The sequence below is a fragment of the Rhipicephalus sanguineus genome, chromosome 6 (assembly GCF_013339695.2).
Source record: "Rhipicephalus sanguineus isolate Rsan-2018 chromosome 6, BIME_Rsan_1.4, whole genome shotgun sequence".
NCBI lineage: Eukaryota > Metazoa > Arthropoda > Arachnida > Ixodida > Ixodidae > Rhipicephalus > Rhipicephalus sanguineus.
The window spans coordinates 47579974-47602744 of NC_051181.1; the positions used below are offsets into that span (position 1 = coordinate 47579974).

At 45.4% G+C, this 22771-nt stretch overlaps 1 protein-coding gene across 3 annotated transcripts in view; it reads right to left on the reverse strand.

Annotated features, from left to right (window-relative positions):
* Nucleotides 1–2698: 2698 nt before the first annotated feature.
* Nucleotides 2699–22771, reverse strand: part of LOC119395758 (inactive serine protease PAMR1) — a 61524-nt gene continuing 41451 nt past the window's right edge. For 2 of the 3 annotated variants that reach the window (XM_037662763.2, XM_037662762.2), the window contains exons 7-13: nucleotides 20763–20913; nucleotides 17657–17871; nucleotides 16599–16886; nucleotides 13610–13701; nucleotides 9707–9946; nucleotides 4757–4978; nucleotides 2699–4097 (exon numbers count right to left, since the gene is read on the reverse strand). In XM_037662763.2, the coding sequence (XP_037518691.1) occupies nucleotides 3873–4097; nucleotides 4757–4978; nucleotides 9707–9946; nucleotides 13610–13701; nucleotides 16599–16886; nucleotides 17657–17871; nucleotides 20763–20913 (1433 nt within the window). In that variant the 3' untranslated portion in view covers nucleotides 2699–3872. The remainder of the gene's footprint in view (nucleotides 4098–4756; nucleotides 4979–9706; nucleotides 9947–13609; nucleotides 13702–16598; nucleotides 16887–17656; nucleotides 17872–20762; nucleotides 20914–22771) is intronic. The other variant, XM_037662765.2, reaches the window with a different exon arrangement.

A 22771-nucleotide genomic window follows, 5' to 3' on the forward strand; every position in this document is an offset into this window, starting at 1 on the left:
CGCTATTGCGGCAGTTCCTTCAACTATAACGTCCAATAAATTGCGCGGCGACTGTGCAGGCCTTGTAGAAGTCGCGGAGCTTGCAGTTCGTGCCTGCGGAACTGCAGCAGCTAGTTTCCCTCGCTTGGCGACTGGCGACGACGTAAGGGCGACGGCGAGCGACGACGTGGGGAGGGTGATCGATGGTTGGCGAAAGGACGTCGAGGTAGCGGCGAAAAGTCGGGGTTGGAACGCACGGCATTGCCGGTATCATCATGCGAATAACCGTAACCAGTTACTGCAACAGTTGGATTAGCAGAAGGCATGCGACGATTGCAGAAGCGTGCGACGTGGCCGGCGAAACCGCAAGCGAAGCAGATGGGCCGGTTGTCACGTGTGCGCCAGGGGTTCGGAAAATGGCTTCGAGGTGGAACTTGAGGCGACAAGGGAGGTGGAGATGTTCGTGGTCGCATCGCGGCCGGAAATGCGACGGTTGGATGCGCAGGTCGCGCTGCGACTGCAGCATAAGTCAGAGGTGCAGTGACGGGAGCGAATGGCTGAGTCAACGGGAGCGACTCGGCAAGCTCCTCGCGGATGGCCCTTCTGATGGGATCAGCCAGAGGTGTGGCAGGCTGTACAGGGCGATCGCCTAGCGGAAGCATGGACAGTTGGCGCGCCACCTCTTCACGAATGAAGTCCTTAATCTGGCCGGAGAGTGACATATCGGACGCCGGGTTGGCGGTAAGCGTGAGACCCGAGAGCGAGTTGGCAGGTGCAATAGCGCCGCGCGCAAGGACCCTTTGTCGACGCAACTCATCGAAGCTCTGGCAGAGTGTGACGATGGCCGCAACAGAAGTAGGGTTTCGCGCAAGAAGCATCTGGAAGGCGTCGTCCTCGATGCCTTTGAGGACATGCTTCACTTGGTCCTCTTCGCTCATGGAGGAATCGACGCGGGCACAAAGGTCCACGACATCCTCTATGTAGCTCGTGTACGTCTCACCAGGCAGTTGAGCGCGCTGGCGTAGACGTTGCTCAGCGCGGAGCTTTCGCAAGGTGGGGCGGCCGAACACTTCCGTGAACGCTGTCTTGAAAGCGGACCAGGTCTGCAGTTGACGCTCATGATTGTGGAACCAGAGGTTCGCAACGTCAGCGAGATAGAAGATCACGGCACGTAGTTTGGCCGGGTCATCCCACTTGTTGTGCTCGCTGACGCGCTCATAGATTGAGAGCCAGTCTTCGGCGTCAGTCTCACCTGCTGCGCTAAAGACTGGAGGGTCGCGTTGCCGCTGGACGGCGCCGCAGCTGGTGGAATGGGCGGCGGCTTCAGGCTGATTGTCGACAGCGTCGGTCATAGTGTTGGAAACAGCCGGCAACGTTCGGTTGCGAAGTTCCAGGTTGAGGCCAGGGATTCCAGCAACCTCCACCATATGTCGTACGACGATTTATTATCAGACAGCGACGTCTTAAACAGCCGAGGTAGCACCGGCAGAACACGAAGGTAGATCGCGCGCACAGCAACGACAGACGCGGAAGCTCTTCTTTCTCTTCCTCACTACAGAAGGAACACTACATTTGGGGGAGGGAGTAGCTGATGTACGCTGACACACTGCACACCTGTGCCATTGGTTTTTCTTTTGTCATAGTCATATTTGTGTATATATTTATGTCACTTGTTGATAATAAAATCAGTTGAACTTTGCGCCCGTCCGTGTCTGTTTCGTCCGTTGTCTGAGAAAATTTTGCGCAAGAAGTGTTGATCACGGATATTTTATTGTATCGGCCCTATGAGGCGCTTTTCCCCTATCGTCTCTCTGACTATGTGGATCTAGTGCAGTGTGAAAAGGACGCCTGGGAAAGAGGAAATATACAGCTCTCTTTCCTTTATATCGCATTCTTTGCGACAGCAATGCGCTCGCAAAGCGAGCACTGCAGCTGCTGGAGATATGCAGACGTCAATAGCAATTCAAGCTCGAAGTAACCAATTTATTCACTTGCTTAAGACATCAAGTAATGAACACACTATAACACACATCGGTGAGGGTGCATATTGCACACACTTGTAAACGCGCAATAAGGTTGACACTCATAGAAACACAATAAAAAGCAAGACATGTACACGGTTCACGCAATGACTCGTTCTAAGCGATGTCAGGAGTTTATTGCCGTTTGTATGGCACAACTCTCACAGTTGGTGGCCCATCGGAAACAATTCACATGATACTCTGTGCATGCATTCTCAGCCATCAATGCGACCCCGACGAAATCAGTGAAGAACAATTGAGCTTGTAGCATTTTACAAGGCAAGACTGAGTGAGTAGGTCTAAAAGAAACTGGGTTTCTTCGTCTAAGATTGAAAATTTTGAAGGGCGGCTTGAGTATTATAGCCTGCACAAGACTAGAATGTGGAACACTTCCAGGGGTGCTTGGGAAAGATTTCACTCCGATCTCTACATACTTTATGAATTAAAGTTCAGTTATATGCAAAAAAACATCACGGAATACGGGCGCAGCCTTCATAAAATAACATACAATACGCAGATAGCCAGGAAAAACGGGTTAGTTGGCCATACGAAAACTCATGAATCATGGCAGCGCGACACAGACACCTGATACCAGAATCCGCATATCTGAATTGAAACTTTGCATGTGGACGGAACTGCATATAAATATTTGCGTAACACATATTTCCTCTCCCTTTCTAGTACTCCCCCCCCCCCCTCCCCGTTACCGCTGTATGTCTCAACAAATACAATTTGAAGTTTAGCGGACGCCATTTTTCGCGCGGTCATGAGGAGTGGTTATAAATATGCATCAGCATCGGTTGCTTGGTTGTATCACTAAGTCCCACGAATGGCACGGCGAAGCAACACTTGACGGTTCGTAGACGCTGTCACGCAACACATCTGACGTTATTCACTGTAAACCGCTTTCAACACATCTATGTACAGAACCCACTTGAGTATTAAGTATGAAAAAGTATGTGACATGAAGCAAAACAAGACACCAAGGGAATCATTCATTGAACAGCCGAAATAATTACGCTGGCTAACTTCTATGAGGAGCTGCATTTTATTTTGAGGTAACATAATTTGTGGTTCCTAAATAATCACTAAACACCGTAAACACTCTACAACCAATTATCGCGGAATTATGCAGCGGACACTGGCCCTTTAAAAATGAGAACTCAATTCCTTAGCGCCTGTGAAATCTGCCAACAATGGACATTATTTCAAATGTGACGTTAGTATCTGCTAACTTCTTTTTAGTGTTACCATCTAACTAGGCCTCCCTGATGGTGTCGTTCTCTTCGCAAAAGCTTCCCATTTCCCCCTCGTTAGGACTAGCGTTTGCAACGTTGGATAACCGTCCAACGACACTTGACAGCGCGCTTCTGTCCTTCTAGCATTTCGAAAAAGTAGCACACTAGTCAGTCACAGTTCACCGTGCTGCCGCGCCACCTAGCGTTGAATATGAGCACAAATATTGCACTTCATGCGTAAGTAGGCCATGGGCGCGTGCATGGGTTCAGTCGTGTATGTGGTGTTTTTCTGTCTGTGCTCGCCGTGTTTTCTGCAGTCAATCCCCCTTCCTGTCAACATTTTGATTTCCTTCTGACTGTTGTTTCTTTTCCTGTCACATTTCAACCCCCTGACGCCTGAGAGTAACCAGCGGAATTACTCAGCGGAGTTAAATCACCGCCGGCGTTCACTCTAGTCAGTCTGTAGCACAGTGTTCTTAAGCATGTTCGTGTGTATGTTTTGTCATGTGTCGAGGTCGTTCCCCTCTGTCCTGAGAAGTTCAGTTGGACCTGGACAGCTCCAGGGCTTGACTTGGCGTGCAGTGGACTAATCTGGTTCCCTTCCACTCCGCAGAGTGACGGTGCGGCGAGTGTCTCAGCTGATGATGCTCTTGACCCATTGGTGAAAGCGGTTCACTTTGGTGTAGAATCCGTAGCTGCCCTTGGTACCACACAGTACGCTGTCACCCCAGCTGACGATTCCAAGAAGGTACCAGCGGCCCCCGCGTTCCGCCACCAGGGGTCCGCCACTGTCTCCGTCGCAGGCGTCCCGCGCAATTCCTCCCGTCGTTGCGCCCGCGCACAACATATTCTCGGTCACCTGCGCATGTTTCACCGTTTAAACTTGAGTACAGAGTAACCGACTGAAATACACGAAGGCAAATATCAATAAAACAATAAAACTTCCTGTGGTTTCTAAACTGAAAAGCAATTTTTTTTCTGCTCTGTTCATTCTGTTCTTTTTTGTTCCAGTTGGCTTGCTGTGGAGATGTTCAGGTTTATATCTTCTCGACTACTCGATTTCTATAATTTCTGCGGCGCAAAAAAGAAATGATTACCTAAAAACAAGAATGAACAAGTAAATAAAAAATAGCAAACTAAAACAAATAAAACATCAACATGAGAATGTGCAGTTCGCTTGCAAGAGTTCGCTCAGGGATAGAACGCTTGCACGCACACATTTCTGCCCTAGCTCTAACCACAGTATATGGACAAACAAATAACTTCGTATGTAGCTACATATAGCTCTTCATCAGAAACGCGTATATTAAGACAATCTACTGGAACACATTAATGCGTAAAGTACGCAAGTGAAAGAAAAAAGTTAGCGATAAACTAACAAGTTTGGATAGAAGCCCTCTCGAAAATAGAAAAATTGACTGGACTGTGGCCTGAAAAGCATCTTCAGTAACAAGCGAACACCTCCTTATAAGACTTCCTTGGGGACGCTGGAGTAGATAAGGCTTGGTTCGTGCGTACCGTGAAATTTGTGGACCGCCGGCAGGTGTCGGGCGAGTGAATGGGCACCTCGACTTCTTGTAGGCGGCTGGATGCACGCTTGTTGTTCATGGTACGGCCCCATCCGGACACGAATGCCTTCTGCTTGGAGTGTAGAAAGAAGTCCTTCTCGATCTGGTCTGTCTCGCCTAGGCACACGGGTCTGACAAGCGTGCTGAAAGGGACGTGCTCAGCCAGCTCGACCTGCAACAAACCGAAGGCGTTACATGTGAATAAAGCTGGCAAGTTTACACGAACACGTCAATACGGGCCAGTAGTAATAATTCAGTGAAATGACCAAGGGATCACGCGCTAGGACTATTGTATATTTGCCACCAGGGGTTCTTTAACGTATTGTCACCAGGGGTATTGCCACCAGGGGTTCTTTAACGTGCACCTAAATCAAGTTGCACGATAGTATCTGCATTTCACCTCCTTCAGAATGCGGAAGCCTTTTGACGGAGGCAAAAATCGAACCTGAGTTCTTTTACATAGCAGCACAACGTTTTAGCTGCTAACAACAGCATCGACAAATACGCAAGAGTGGCCGAACGGGAATGTTCCTGTCACTTCTTGGTGTTCGTTTTTTCGATATTCGCGCTGCGGATCTGAAAAGGCGGGCATTAAATATAACGATAATAGCAGGAAGATGATACTGAGGAACATCCCGACGTTTCAAGGCACCGTGAATATAACAAATTGTAATTCCTGAAATTGTTATTGCGCAATCAAGTATGCGGACTTTCAAAGGGCTATCAATTCATCGGCAATACCACCACCGTCGTCGTATGCTGCCGCTATCGAAGAAGCTGTCGACGATGGCGCGACCACTTGCACACAAGGCAAGATGTTCACAAGGAATTACACCCTTGTCAAACCCTATGTTTCCATCTGTTGACAACAGCTTTCATAATTTCCGTTCTTTACAACGCATTGGTAAGCTTAAATAATATTGCGTAATGCGGAGCTGGACGCATCGGACACCTGATGGCAAGCATGTGAAACATTGTTCTACTGGCTCCCGAGCAAATTGGTGCATTAAAGTGGCCGTCAGTTATCAGCGTTGTTAGTAAAGTATCAACGTGCTGTAACTTACAAGTGCCAGAAGATGTCGCAGCTATACATTCCCTCTACCTAGCGCAGCTAGGAGTGGGGAACTTGAATGTAATTTTAAAGAAGAATTGACGTGTTTAAGTAAACAACATGTACTTTCTCTTTTGTGAGTACTCTGGACAACTTGATTCTCCTTACAAATTTTAATATCTATTGAAGTGCTCGCGAAAGTTTGGATGAAGAGCGGTCTAGAAAATATTTCGAGAGACATCAACAAGAGGGTTTATGGGAGTTGCTATTGAAGCGCAACTAAGGGCGGAGGCGACACACACTATTATTAAAAATGTGCATTTTAACAACAAAAAAAAAAACCTTACAAACTTTGTTTTACTGAAAGGCAATGTTATGCCTAGTTATTTTTAAATTGAGGAAACCTGGAAAGGAAACAAAATTACCTTTTATTCTAGTGTTATTATAATGTGTTTTTATCGCGGAAAGAAGAAATGATTTTTATTTTGGAAGGAAAATAAGGGGTTTAAAACACTGCATTTTGTTCTAGACATTAAGTATAATGCTGGAATGATTCTTTCTCAAAGAAACTTCGCAATAATTGATCCCAAAGGTGCCAGATCTGATTTGTGTAAATAATTCTCAATGTTCATATAATCTCACTGGACTATCCGACCTTTTACATGGCAAGAAGTGCAGCGCCAAAAGCGGTCAGCGATTAGCTGTATACACCGCTTTGTTTGTCTGCGAGGCAAATCAAGGCATTCATGCCATGACACATCGCTCACTATCGCATGCTTGTTATGTATGCATGAGTGTTCAATCTAGTATATACCATGCTGACGAAACGTACATTCTGGTATGTATACAACGCATGACCTGTCATATACTCATGTCATGTCATACCATACCATACCAATCTTCACATATATTAAGTTAAACGCCACGAGCGCACCAAGACCGTCTCATGTAAATCATGCCGTACATGACATGCTTCTCATGATTTCCATGCTACAACCTGTCATTTATTTTCGTTATAAACTCTTGCCACACCATACCAATTTTGGTGTACATCCAGTTGACGAAACGGCCACGGTAGCACAAAGACGTAGGCGGTAAGATAGATAGATAGATAGATAGATAAATAGATAGATAGATAGATAGATAGATAGATAGATAGATAGATAGATAGATAGATAGATAGATAGATAGACAGATAGATAGATAGATAGATAGATAGATAGATAGATAGATAGACAGACAGACAGACAGACAGACAGACAGACAGACAGACAGACAGACAGACAGACAGACAGACAGACAGACGGGTGGGTGGGTGGGTGGGTGGGTGGGCGGGCGGGCGGGCGGGCGGGCGGGCGGGCGGGCGGGCAGGCAGGCAGGCAGGCAGGCAGGCAGGTAGGTAGGTAGGTAGGTAGGTAGGTAGGTAGGTAGGTAGGTAGGTAGTGGGGTAGGTAGGTAGGTAGGTAGGTAGGTAGGTAGGTAGGTAGGCAGGCAGGCAGGCAGGCAGGCAGGCAGGCAGGCAGGTTGGTCGGTAGGTAGGTAGGTAGGTAGGTAGGTAGGTAGGTAGGTAGGTAGGTAGGTAGGTAGGTAGGTAGGTAGGTAGGTAGGTAGGTAGGTAGGTAGGTAGGTAGGTATGCTCGAAGTGGCCAAAGTGCGCTAAGAAATGCTTCGTATTTAATAACGTTTCCTGAATGAACATTGGCCAATCAAGTATGCCACCTATAAAGAGTGTTGTGGCGTTGCGTGGTAAAACCATATTGTGATTTACTCGTAGGCTCTGTAATGAATAGTTTATTGTATTATTCAAGGTTTTTACTACTCTCTCTTTATATAGATTTGTGCATACGCTGCGGGGAGCCCCTCGGATCCATACATTAGCAGCGGAAGGTGTTTGTGGTAGCATCATAGTCAGCCATAGACATTATAATGATACATATCGATGGTCACGGTTCACGCGTCTGTTTAGCTACGGTTCGTGCTGAGAAGGAGAGTTATATATATTTCAGGACATGGGAGTGCCGTGATCGCACAGAGGGCGTGCAAGTAATCATATCCTTCTATAAGCGGTGCTATAACACAGCGTAAAAAGTAAACACGAGCGTACCATGCATGTCTGAGAGTTGCTCGTGCGTAGGTTATAGCGTCATGCCGTTCAATCCAAATATGGAACGTTGCCAAAAGACGGGGGAAGGCCTCTTCACCTCCACCTTCTCCAATCTGTGGCACGTAGCACTCTGTGTTTACGTAGCGCCACTAGAATTCACCGATACCTTTACGTGCCAATTTTGGTTTCCCGTCTTCACGCAACAATACTTCCACCGCCAGATGCACGAGAAGAATGCCAATTATGTAGCTATAGCAAGGCTATATTGAATAAAGAAGAAAGCTACATAGCATGGACGTCGTCCAAGATGTGTGTTTTTTTTGTTTTTTTGTGGACATCTTGAGCACGAGTAAGCTCTCGTTCATTGGCCACCACTCTCCTCGTCTGTGGTTTCTCCTGTCGTATTGCACGCTGTTGTTGGACTGGGGTCATTTTCGTATTCTATATAAAGCTGCCACATACTAAGTTATTCTCCAGCCCTCCCATTCTGGAATTTCCTTAATACCTTGCTAGCGGTTCTTCAACTACCTCTCGGCTCCGGTTGCCAACACAGTTTACCTTGTACGTAAGCTAAATGAAAATGAAGTGAAAAACTAAGCTAAAAATGAATGGAACACGACCGAGTGAGTTCCTGCTCACTACCTTTCCAGTATTACCATAATAATTTTCAGTTGTTTACAGAAGCCTTGTCAGATGTTTTGGCGAACGAGACAACTATACCTCTAGGTATACATATATTCCAAGGTAATGCTCGCATGTGCGAGTGCTTCTCATGGCTACACTACGTCAGCGAACGACAGTCACTGTTACATTTTGTGTGCCGACGTATCCGGTGATGCCTCACTATCACGGAGATAAAGCCTGCTCTATTTCGAGTCGTTCGCCATCGCCTTCTGACCAGAATGCATTAGCATGAACACCAATGTGCGGATCCAGGTAAACAGACAGACCAGCTACCAAAGCAAGCCAGACAGCGCGTGCGCGGTGGCGGGGTGGCGGCTTCCAGTGCATGCGTCGCAGCAACACGCCTGTTCGCCCCATCAAAGTTACCGAGTGGCATATTAGACTTTGCCGGATGTCACCTTACGTCCTGAAAACGTTAATGAGAACTGGAAGACAATAATAACAGGAAATTGCGAATAATGCCAAGGAAACAACATCCCCTATACTTTTTTAGCATTATTGTCTGTTACTTCTCATTAATGTTGTGTCTAACAAAAAAAAAAAAAAACGAGCCCTTGAAAGTCGTGTTCCTTCCTTCATTTCTAAAAACGTTGGAATATAACTGCTCCTTAAGAATTATCTTCACAGTGTCACATTTCTGCGAGTGCTATTTTTAAAGAAAACCCGCCACGGTGGTCTGGTGGTTACAGTACTGGACTCTTGATCCAATGGTTGCGGGATCGAATCCTCGCCGCGGCGGCCACATTTCTATGGAGGTGGAATGCTAGAGGCCCGTGTTCCTAGATTTAGGTGCGCTCTAAAGAACCTCAAGTGCTCAAAATATCCGGGGCCCTCCTCCATGGCGTCCCTCAATAATATCGTGGTTCTGAGACGTAAAGCCCCAATAATATGCTTTTCTAAATCAAGGAAAACAGACAAATCAAAACCTCGTAACACAGTGGGACAATGTTTCTCAGTGGTTAAATGAGCAAAGTCAGCAAACATCTTAAGGCGCGAGAATGGTCCGGCGGTATGGTGCAGTTGCAGCTTCTAAACGCACTGACGCGTCGTCGCCTACTCACCAGAGCAATGTCACTGTCGACGGTGACCAATCGATAGTTGGGGTGTATGCGGATGTCGCGAACGTCAGTCACGAGTTCTTCGGCCTCCACTTGGTCCACGTACAGCTTGCCGAGTGCCACCTCGATTTGAGCTGTTCGCGTGCGCAGGTTCTCGACGCAGTGGGCCGCCGTCAGCACGTATCGCTCGCTCACCAAGCTGCCACTGCAGAAGGCGTCGCCGCTGCGATAGCGGAGAAGAGCCTGCACGAATGACAAGGCTCTGTTCAGATACTGCACTTGGAAGTGCCTCTATACACGCCGCACTACACACTAAACTGCCCCTAAAATACGCTGCAGTCGCGGTGAGAATTCCCTCTAAAACCGCAAAAACTATATTCAAGAATACTCTGCGGCATTGAATCAAGACGCTCAGAAGCATACATTTTAGATGAGGAACACCAATAATTGAAATAGCAGGCGCATGCTTCCATGTAATGGGAACTCGTATGATAACAAGAAGGGTAATGCCACGGGGCATGTGCGTATGTGCCTGTCACCCGCCTGCATATTTGAAACAAAGGTCATAAGAGACACGACAGTAACGTATGTGCAAAGTCGTGCGAGTATTAAAGAGTGAGGACATCATACATCTCTCCCGTTCTTGAAGTTAACAACACGTTCACCTTAGTCAACCTTGTCCGATTTTCAAATTAATCATTTTATTGTATGATTTACAAACGTGAGAATGCTGAGGCAACAGCGATAATACACAAACCTCAATCACGCATCTTTGGTCCAAATATGTGACATTTAGTTGCTGCTGCAAACATGTCGCATTCTAAAGGTAACCAGTTCATGTCTTGCAGTCGTGTCAGAACTGGGTGAACTTAGAGCTGCACATGTTTTCGGCAGGCAATACCAAATACACGAGAGGGGGGGGGGGTTCAAGTCGACGTCCGGATGTTTGTGAGATATCCAAATGTATTGGCACATTATGGGAGCTTAAAGAGCGTGTACTGGACGCGAGAATGAGACGAAGAATTTTAATCGGCGGTCGAGAAACAGCGCTAGTAGGGAACCGTACTAAGATGCGTTGGGTGTTGCCGTACGAGGACGCGCGCGGACAAACTGGTAACAGAGGTAGCTACTGCAATAGAGAGAAGAGAAGAAAAAAAAACGCGTAAGCGGAAGACGCATTTAACCAGGACGGTGCAATTTTCACGAGAGAAAACCTTTGAAAGGCCTTGAAAACTGTGGTCTTGAGATTTTGACCCCTTTAAAAGGGGTTTACCCGCTGGCTGCAATGACAGTAGAAGCGCTAGTCTACGAGGAAAACGGGAGCCAAGGTGACGTGTCCAAATACCAGCAAGACTGTTAAGATCACTGTTATCTGAAGCGACCCATCTTTCAGCGAAGCCACCTGAAGACTTCAGAGGGCGCCACGATGGTGATCTTTGACAAGACACAGTGGCAGTGCCGGAAATGGTGTCTCCTCTTTAAGCTTTCAAATATTTCTAGCCTTTACGCATTGTGCTTCTCTGCAGAGCCCTCAGTGTTGATGCATAGCAGTGCAATTATTACCGTTTCATACTAAAGTGACTGCACGTGCGTGCATACCAGTCACTCCTGTTTTTTAAATATAATTTTCTATTGGTCTTTGTGAAACGTGGAGATGTACTGATGGGGAAACGGCCAGTTGAAACTTTCTATTTACGCATTGAGGTATCCCGTTCTAATAAAGTTTGCCTGTGGTTTGCATATCCATAATATATAAATCTCCATGGAACATTCGTAAAATAGAATAAAGAACCTGAGCTGAAAACAAGGAAAAATTCTCGGTATTTAGGGCAGTAAATTGAAGGAGGGCGAGAATAAGGAACACACACGAGCGAAATTTCTGTGCTAAGCACCACGTCGGCCCAACATGCCAAGAAGTCGACATCAGTTCAAGAGAATTGGCAGCTATGTAAAGCGTGAAGCATTGACATAACTTTCGACCGTGCACAATTACCCATGATGTTAAAACGCCACGTGCACCAAGACGTATAATTGTTGCAGAATGCACGAAGGATTTATGTCGCCGCGGAGCTTTGATCAAGGATCAATTCTTTATGTGAACTTCTTTGCGTATTTGGGATACGCAAAACAGACAGTTGCCACTGACAAGCAAACACTGCTTTTCACTCTAGATATTAGGAACGAATAAGTGTCCGATATATAAAAATATCCTTCTTTTGAACATTACGACGCCTCCTTGTCGAACGCTGCTATTGCAGAGCGCTTATTGAGTTATTTGCCATTGATCTCGTAGTTTCGTGAATGTACCACATTTATGCAACGTGCAAAGTTCTTATTTTATTTATAGCTGCTCAGAACAAGGTAGCGTTCTTTTACAGCGGTATATATAGTTATAAAATATAACAACTTTAAAAGCGGAAGACTGTATTATACAACCGGCCTATCAAAGGTGGCACTAAATTTAGACGTGCCCGCATTGCAACCTTCAGGATAAGGTGACGCACAAACATTTAGCTCGAAGAGAAGGATGCGTTCTTACAACCATCGTAAAAACATAAGCGTAGTGAGCGAATAGAGGACAAAAAAAAAGTAATCGGAACGCGCCTCTGCAGGGTTCGTAAGGCCGAAAGGTAAAATACCTCTTTTTTATGTTTATGCTTGCCCTACAGTGTAAGTCGCATACCAATCAGTAAAATGGCGCACGGCATTGGAGTTGGCCTGGTAATACATGCGAGTTTTGGCCAACTGCTGTATACTTCGCAAGACGCGCGATATTAGCGTATGCGCTTGTACCGAGTTAAAGAAAAGTGAAAAAAAAAAAAGCTTTTCTGAAACGTGAGGTCTGACTACGCTTAATGGAGAGTGCAGGTAAAATGTGATTCTCTATTTCATTTTTCGTTATTATTCTTGTGCCCACAGAAACTTAATAAAAGGCAGGCCGTAGTGCGTCGACATTTGCAAGGCCAAACACGGGGAAGAAAGTACGCAGAGTCATTAGTCGGGAGTACAGGAGAAAACACGCTTGCTGAACCGAGTGTCATAGATGTCATAGCCATGACTCCCACAGCGTAGCTCTTCGAAATCTCAAGCCGGCGCCGCTGAGCAAGTAAACAACAGCGCAAAAAAAAAGAAGAATGATATTGTAGTCCAAGATGAGTAAAATGGCCCGGCCATAAATGCGCACGGCACCTTTTGTGCGTAGCAGCGACTTTCTTTCTTTCATGTCGTGAGCAATAAATCGAGTGCGACGTAGAAGGAAACGGAGGTCGCTGGGCGTTTCGCAGGCCTCTAGTCAGACCCTTATAAAAAGGCGGCGTGTTCGAGCTCAAAACACTGGAATGCCCATCTCTCGTTAAAGAAAACGCACACACATAAATACGCCCTTACGTATGTATAAAGAAACGCACAAACTTCACGAGCATGATAGCTGCTTCTCTCGAGAGAATCACCACGATCGTCGACATACGCGCACACTGGAGCATTCCCACGAATACTCACGAAATCTATGTGAAAAAAAAAAAAGCCGGGAGAATGGCCCGGGAGGTCAAGAAATGAGCTAGCGTGTTTACCATTCCAGCGGCCGCATTTAATCACGCTTCGGCAATTCCTGGAAAAATCAGGAGGGAGGGTGTTGCGAAACGGGGCGGCGAGCAGTTTTTTCCTCTCCGGTCGTGTCGCCGAAGGGGTTGCGAGGCGCTCGATGCGGCCACCGATATAGGAGAGGTAATCTTGTTTTCTTTCGCGTTTTTTTTCTCTTTCTTTATGTGAAGGGCGCCCAGACGAGGGGTATACCCGTCCAGCAGTTCTGTTGCCAGCGGCTGAGGCGCTGGCGTCGCCACTAAATTGGCGGCGAGGGCGATGCGGCCCAGAGCGACGAGAGATAAAAAGGGGAGGCCGAGCCTGTACCTGCCATGGATGGGCTCCCTTGGGCGCATCGTGGCCACCGGAGATCCTTTCCGCCGGTGCGTTCGCCTTGTCGAGGTCCACACGGCCGCACACTGCAAGATACGAGAGGATGCGAACAAAGGCGCGTGCGTCGGTTAATGGTCACAGATTAGGATGCAGTCGCGTTAGACACGCTCACTTTGCAGAAACCTTACTACTTTGACAGTCCAGGAGGTGGAACTATCAGGAATGTGTAAGTGTAGCCTCGTCAGAAAGCTTTACGTGAGGACTATACTATCAGGCCTTGTCTTATGCGAAGTTTCCCACATGGGTAGGAAATATCGATGCCTCCTTTTATGAGATAAGCCAAGCTCCCTTCGAAGTGCTGATTTATCGTGTTCTAGATTTTGCAGAAGAGATGTGTGCAACAGCTCTCAACAAAACTTGTTAATTGAATTTCTGTTCACGCTTTACCCACTTGCTCTCTCTGTTGTTGGAAGTCACTTTGTACGTACTTTGTCACAGAATATATGTCATACTTATTTTTTTCGTGTGGTGTCCAGAGTTTTCTTCTTCATCATACGTAGAGTGTCGGCGCATCTGCGCAACATGAACCACAGATATGGTAAAGCTGGACATTAAGAAAGGCCTACAAGAAAGTTGCATGTTTTGCGTGACCATATTGCGGGTCTGCTGCTAGTTTTAAAAGGTGAAACACCTTTTCCGCAGAACAGCAGTCAAGTATTACTTGATTAATATCTTGCGAGGTCCTGCGTGGCCTTTCTTTGCCTGTGCAATCATGTACGACTCCTTGCGGCGGAGACTGACGTGTACAAGAGGTGTGCTTGTGAACTGCACAGCTGTGAGACTTGAGATGATATAGAAGAGTATTTGGCGCTACTTGTTCCATCATCAAACTGGAAAGCAGCTGACCTACTATTTTCGCGTCGTGCCTTCTGTGAAACCATGTAGCAGTAGTCACACATTGTTTCCACTCAAAACCCCGAAAGAGTAATGTCGGAGATCACAGTTCGAAACGTCAAATGTATGCCTCAGAGTTAGTAGATGCAAACAAAGCTTCATTTATAGGCACGTTTGTTACCAGGCTCTCAGTTCGAGATGTCTGATATATAACAGGGACGATGACAATACAAGGGGACTGAACGAATTGCGTATATTATCATGGTTAAAATGGCTTAATAGTGATGTCACGGATACTGATATTAGGCCTACTTAACTATATGTAAATGTAAAGCCCAAGATTATGGAGAATTGATGGCTAGTGCTGCTTGTCTATAGCACATGTGACGTGGTAAAGACAAATTGTTCATCATTCCTTTTGCATATGTCTAGCTCGCTACTGAGTATACACGAAAGCTGAAATCTACGCGTGTGATGCACAAGCCTTGTATGTTGCAGTGCGTGCGTTAGACACTTGTCGATTAAATTACAAGGGGATTCATACACATGATCATTCACAGTAGACTCAAAGATTCGCAATTTTTGCGTGAAAAGTGAAATGGTTAAAAACTGCACAACTTGAAGGGGCATCTATCTGCCCGACGGCCTCCATAAGTAGTTTGCTCAAATAACCAGCACTCATTAATGCCCTCGGCCGAACATCGCAGTAGACTTTGACACGAGAGCACTTTGAGTCTGTTGAAAAGTTGGGAATATTTTGCAAAGTTTTAAGGCATCCTCCTAGCTTCCACTGGTTGTAGCGCTTTTCAACACACAGGTCGTGAATGTATTGTTTGCATCATTCGCGGTTATCATATGTCCTGTGATACTTTTCATTTATATTTGATTTTCCAATGAAGACCTGCACAAACTCGTCCGCTCATGACCATAAATGAAGCAAGAGTGCTGGCAAAGACTGTTAAAGCACTGATCGAATTGCTTTTGAACCTACAAATAAAATGTCAAGAAAAATTTATCGATTCGCCGCAAAAGCATAACCTGGTGTTATGAAGCAGGTATTATGTTATCCCCAAAAAAACCAGGAAAATTACCAAAGTGCAGAACGCTTTACGAAACCTTTGGAAATTTGAGTTTCGCCTAAGTCATGAATTGATTGTCCTCTCCCATAAAATATTGAGAAGTGAAGCCAAAAATAAGCGACTAGAAGCTGATACCTCTCCTCATACTGTGTGACGATACTTGAAAATGTAAACTGTTAAACTATTTCAAAACATTCGAGTTAGTGCGCTGTTTCAAAATGCTCATAACAGACAAACTGGACTGACAAATTGGAGTGACAAGCTGCAACTTTTTCACAATAACTAACTTTCAGCTGGTGAGCGATAAAGGACCAGTATACGACGCTCATAGAAAGGCCTTCTTTCTTTGATATTACCTTGATATCAAATCAGAATCACGTTATCAATATTCGACCGTATAAAAACATGCTTGGTTGTCGAATCACCAGACCTGCCACGGTATAGATATCGCGAATATTGCTAAGGCGACAAGAATAGCGCTAATTCACGTAGCGTACAGTGAAGTCCACGGAACGCAGCTTCGAACCACTGAGATGCAACGCTGACTGCCGCATAATTGGCAGGAAATGATATTTCAGAAACACACTCTTTGGAGTAATGAACCACCAGAGTAAATGGAACCGAGGGGATCTTTTCTCATTCTGGATATTCAGCGTTTGCTTGGCTATCCTACTCGACTACGTCTTAACTAGGCGATTAGGGCAGTATGCTAGAGCAAGGTATGAATGAGAGACATCAAAATCGTCTTGTAAGCATATCATGCTTTAAGGCTCACGTATATACGCGTCCACTGCCACAAGCCGTACTTCCGTGCTACGACGGAAGTTAAGCACCCGCGCCACTGGACATTTGCTGTTTATTTTCGCCGCAAGAGCGGCGTTTATCATCATAAGCAACAGTCTCAGTAATGTGCTGATAGGTGGGGGAGGTAAGGCTTTATTTTTCTGGCAGTTTTTGGCGCAAAGGGGCGCTGTAGTTCGCGGCGGACGGTGGCAGGCTGAGGTGCTGACCTTCTTGAAGTCGAGACTTGGGCATGACGGCCACGGCGGCGGAGAAGGAACGTGAGCAGTTCTTGGCGACGTCGGTGGCGACGCACGCGTACACGCCGCTGTCCTCGGGCCGCGAGTCGTTGATGGTCAAGAAGCCGATGGGCAGGATGGTGACGCGGTCCACTCCGGTGCGAAGCTGGGCACCGTTGCGCGTCCAGTGGGTGGCCACGTGGGAACCGCTCGTCTCGCACGGCAGGATCACCGTCTCGCCTCGGGTGAAGCTTGTGTCCTGAGGCACCTTGCGTTGCACTGCGCAGTCGTCACGCAACATCGCAGACGTACTCAATGACATGTATTTTCTTTTAACGTCGAGTTTCTCACTAAAATATTGCTTTCGGACAAAAATATTTAGTTAAACTACTTCGGGCTAACGTCGGAAAAGGAAAGGAGTTTGTCGTATATTCCAGTCTTGCTATTCTTCATATTCCAATATGTCCATAGTATTGGTGGTACAATTGGAAATACTGAAACGCACGAAAAATAATATTAAGCGAAACACGGCGGTTAGAAAAGTAAAACAGAGCTGTAAAGAATATTGATCTCAAATATTAAGTTGTAAGCAACTTTTGGAAGGCTTGAACAGTTCAGGCAATCTGGTCTGAAAGAATTTGAGGTCCAAATGCTTTTACTTTTTGTTAAGTAAAGAGCCAGCAAGGGGCGCAGGTTGATGTTTCCAACGTTCGATACGTGGCAGTGCGAACAGCAAACCTGCGTCCCTGTGTGCATTAAACAGAAGAAATGTCTGGCTTAAACATTTCAAAGCACAGTCAATCTCAAAGCGCAGTCAACCGTCTAAAGGGCGTCTTGAGTTCGGTTTCCACATCGCCACGTAATAGCACTGTTGTGGGGAGCCATTCGGTGTTCTTTAAAAGCACGAAACCCTAAATACGCAGGCTTCTCATATGTGACACCCACTGAATCAAATTAGTGTATGCCTAAGTGGCCACCGTAGAGAGTACAGAAAAGGAGCTATGCTTCTTTTTCTTTGTCCTTAATGCGGATATCGTTCTATTGCTTACCGATTTCGCAGGGAGGCTTCACGATGGCCGGGCCAGCGTAGCTGATCTTAAAGTGGAGGTCTCGTACGGCCGAACCACTGGACACTCGACAAGTGTAGTTGCCACGCAGAGACACGTCCATCTCTCTCACCCACAGGGTGTTGTTGCCGACGAGGATGAGACCCTCAAGGTTCGGATCCTGCGTGAAGATGCGCAGTTCTTCGTCCTCTTTGAACCTGCATAAGCATGCGGAAAAGGGCATTGTAAAGGTCCTGCAAATTAATTTTCAGAAGTTCAACGCTTGATCTGCTTCACTAATGGCATAATGTATTGCGTTCACTCTGTTTTATGAGAAGCGGCGTAATGCTGTACCGTACATCTCAGTGCGCAAACGTTCTGGCAGTTTGGTTAACTCGGCTTGTATTAGATTTCATGTCCCTTTGCTAATCAACAGAACCTCCATGACGCATTAGCCAGGCGGCCCCATGCCAAAACACGGTACCTTTAATTATTTGTTGTTATACGTTTCTTTCTGTAGTTGAAATTAATTGCATGTGATCACACAGCGGCTGTCCCTTGCCCAAGACATCTTACTCCTGTATATTAAGCGTATCCGTAAGTAATATTGATCTCGTTTTGTTGCGATCAAGGTGCCTGAAGTGTACGTATATTTTCCCCTACATTAACAGAACAGCACTGGCAACCTGTTTGGAGAGCCTCTCCCATTCCACCGATGCAGTGACTACTTATACAGTCAACTAGCACCGATTAATATAAATCGCCTCTTCTTAGGTGCAAAAGAAACACAAAATGGGATGCGAGCTACATACATTGACTAACACAGGAAGAGATTCCTGTGCCTCCTTTTTAATAGGCAAGTGCTTTAACGATTACATGGGCGATATGACGACATGACGAGTACATGGGTGACATAACGATTCTCGGCCAGTGTACTGCACATACAAAGAATTCTCATGGCTATATTCAGGATGACAAAACACAAACTGTGGCACCTACACACTAAGGTGTATCAGGGGTCGCATTCGATAGGGCTCTAATTTCAGAGGAAGTCTAGCTCCGAAAACAAACAAAATTAAAAGAAATTGGGAAGAGTGCGACTGGATCAAAAAGGAAAAACAATGTCACACCCACGATGACGAAGGAGAAGAAACGGAAGCTTGCAATAGGAACGCTACAAAAAAGAACAAAGTGAATTATTGGTGAGGAAACTGAGATTGGTAACAAGTGGCGCTCGCGTTCTGCTTCCTATGGTTTGTAAATGGCAAAATGGAGCCAGTATAGATGACAACTAGACGAGTGCCTGTCTTGCAGGTTTCCCATGTCGCTATTGGAATATTAAATACTGACATCACCTACCAAAATACTTGACTGGCAGGCAAAATAGGCATTCCCCCTAATAAAAAGCAAGCTATAAAGTATTGCATAGTCATTTTTGTATGTAAAGCAAATGCGCATCAGCTTATGACAAACAGTTTATGCTCCTAGGGTGTCAAACAGTAATAGTTTTCAAATATAGCACATTGGAATACATACTTGAAGATGGCAATAATTTTAGCGAGACCGTAAGATGGCAAGCAAAATTAAGGTTCACCAGCTCCAAGCCTTACGTTCATTATACAAAAAAAAATTAATAAAGCTCTTTTCGAAGTGAAATCTTATAGGATTATTTATAATGCAGAACAGTTTCTATCAGGCTAGGCTCAAGAATCAATGAGAACTCGTACACATATCCCAAAGCGCATGCTGATGATGTAATTAGAGTGTTCCCAATACCAGTCTCGGCCACTCTTCTCGAACTGCCATCCCGTGTTGAAAAAAAATAGCTATTAGGGAAGGTATATGCCAAGAAATCAAATAACATGCTTTCAAAGAAATTGCAAAATTAAACTGAGAAATACACGCGAGATCACAGCTAAATCACATGCTTCGCGCAACATCTCGGCTGTCCCCGGGATACAAATAAATTACCTAAATTCATGGTAGCACGGAAGTTTTATGTGCTCTATACTGATTTCGCTATAGCTATCGCTTTATTGTGTAATGAATTGTTGCTTTCGGTCACGGCTTTTTCTCACACTGTACATGATCATGGTTCTGGGACACAAAAAAGCCACAAAAGTTGTCAGTTACATTACTGAATGATGTCGTAAAAAGGCTATCTTAAAATTGGCATCACTTCCATCTTCAAAGACAATAGATGGCATAATGCATCTGTATTATGGTAGGTATGTAATTTATAATGATATCTTATGTATGTTAACATAATTATTATGAATATATACATATCTGCAATAACCAACGGTGACGCCATACAGCTTCATTGATGGTCGTTCGATAAGGAATGCCAGATTACCAGTGACTGAAGCGGAGTTCAGACAGGTTCACTGAAGAGCGACTAATGATATTTGACCTATATCAAGCCGGCCGAAAATTGCTGTCATAGTGTTTGATTATTGTGCAGCACACAGGCAGTAGCACATAGTCAATGGCTGAAGTTCGCGTCGGAGATATTTGTTGAAGAGTCAAACATACCGGATGTTACGCACACTCAGCGGCCCAAACTGTCGAAACGGCTAGCTTTGAACATTGTTTCTTCGGCGCTGTACCTCTGTGCTTTGTTTTTTAGGTCATAGAGTACGCAGGGACCAAAGTTTATGGTAAAGTATTTAGGAGCACACGTACATTGAGCGCCCTAATAGTGCTAATCACATTCAAAACAGCGAGATACCCACAATGCTAATCAGCGAGAGCAGTGATAGCCATATTATCCTGCAGGCATACTGTAAAGGATCTCATAAAATGTAGACTGTAGTTTCACTAGAGATGTTCGCGGTGAGTTAGTTCACGATTCATTATGAATTAAAATAACTGAAAAATATTCTGACAGGTTTAAAAACTGCGAGATCCTCTAGTCCCAGTATATCTGCATCCCACCATGATATTTCTGCCAGTTGGAGAAGATAAGTGGAAAAACAAACGTATTAACAATGCAAGGCACAAACTGTCGTCTCGATCTTTCCACAACCGATGCGGAAAAATATGAGATCGCAGTGTCTGGCAGTACACGGCTTGGTGTGACTGCAAGCTCTACAGGTGTCGCACTCACCATGTAGTTGAGGTGTACTGCGGGTGCGCAGGAACACAGCGGAAGATGTGTGACTCTCGGTAACGCAGCGATGCGTCGCGTGGTGATTGGCGCACGTCCAGAAGATCCTCCTCGTCAAAGCCTCGGCTTTTACCCGTCTGATCCTTCGGACCTGCGGGCAGGAACAATTTCTTTCTTGTAGTAAGAATTTCCCAAGTGGCGACACTGCGCCTCTAGCTCCTTTCTCCAAGCATGAGACATCTCCCACATATATATTACACAGACTTAATGCAAAGCTAATACTGAGTGGACGGCAGGTCTTGCATTATTCTTCAGGGAGCGGCCGTGTGCATTGAGACGCTGTGCCGGCTCAAACCACGTAATTACCACTGATTGCGAAGTTCGGCGTATTTCTTTAGAGCTGTTACGCAGTCTGCATTTGGACTGTCGGTGTATATTCCCAATGTTATGCAAATGAATATGAAGTGCAAGCACGCGAGTGCCTTATGAAGAAATAAGACAACATATATGCTATCACCAGACACAGAACGAAGAGGCATAACTTGTGTGACATGAGTAAAAGAATGTAACAATGTAACTGTGGTTGCGCCTAGTTGGTACATAACTTTTAAGATGAAAACGTCAGCGAAAACCAGGACGGACCAAAAAGAAAAGATGAGACGAGCACCATGCTCGTCTTATCTCTTCTTTGCGATCCGTCATAGTTTGCACTGACGTTTTCACCTTAAAATACAACGATGCTCCTCCACTTGCTTACGATGGTCTTTCTGAGCATTCATTAGAACTTAAGACTGCTCTCTTAGTTGAAGTAGATAGGATAAAGCTTTTTATTGCGCATGACAGTCAATGGTTAATATATCCATACTGAATTTCTTCATTATTTTGCCATATCTGATTTTTTTTTTCCTATTTCCTCTTTCCGGGTCTTTGTTGTTGTTGTTGTCTGGAGGGTATCAGGCCCTTCGGTGGACAGTCATCCTACACTTGCATTGTCCGTAAACAACAACAAAAGTTCGCTATTTCTTTTGTTTATGCCCGGAAAGGAACGGCGAACATTTGCCGTGTGATTAGCCAATAGGATCCTGCGTTACACCTGTTGCTCGCTCTCTTTCTCGATAAAGTGCAACACAGGGCTTGGACACTCGTTATTTGAAAATTAGGACTGTGATTGTGACAACAATAAGCACACGCTTTCCTGTTGCCATGGCAGCAATCGAAACCCGGCTGCAAGGGAAACTAGCGGGACGACATCGTCGCGTGCAGACGTGCGCGAAGCGCCTTCGACCTGTTGCTTCCGTGGAGCTCGCTCTGTGTGGGTCGTGCCACGCGAGTTGTTGCCACGGTCGGCAATGTTGTTATCCTTTTGCCTTAGCGCGTTGGAATACTGTGCACGCCGAACCACTGTCGTAGAAAAGACTGTAAAGACTAACATCTTTTTCTTTCTTTTTTTGTAGTAATAAAAATGCGGGAAGGCTGCTTTAACGATTTCATTCAAAAGCTCCGAGGTGCAATTGAGACGGAAACTAGCATTCGCAAAGACGCAGTTTGAATGAAAAAAAATCTAGAAGAAAATTGTTCGTTTTCGCCCTCACTAAGAAGGTTATGAACAAGCCGTTGAAGCACAGGTTTCTCCCTCTGTGAGAGCTTCAATGTGATCATAGCTCCTTGAGCCGCGTTTCATCTGGGCCTTTCTTTACTGCTACCCAGTTAGCCAGGTTTTGCAATGATTCGCTATATATTGGTCTTTCTACAATATTCATGGCTGTCAATGGTGGCAAACACTAATTAGAAATCTTCAATAACAAGTAATATAAGCTTTAAAGTGGTTCATTTTCTTTACGGCAGCGGATAGTTTTCTTGAAACATGCGGCCATTCGTTTATATTTAAGGTATGAGGCCAAGAGTAGGGAAAAAAAGTAGAAAGCAATAATCACTAGAAATTATTAGTCTGCATTAAAGAACACACATTTTTAGGCGCACATGAGCATTGTAAAGCAAATCCTATTTTT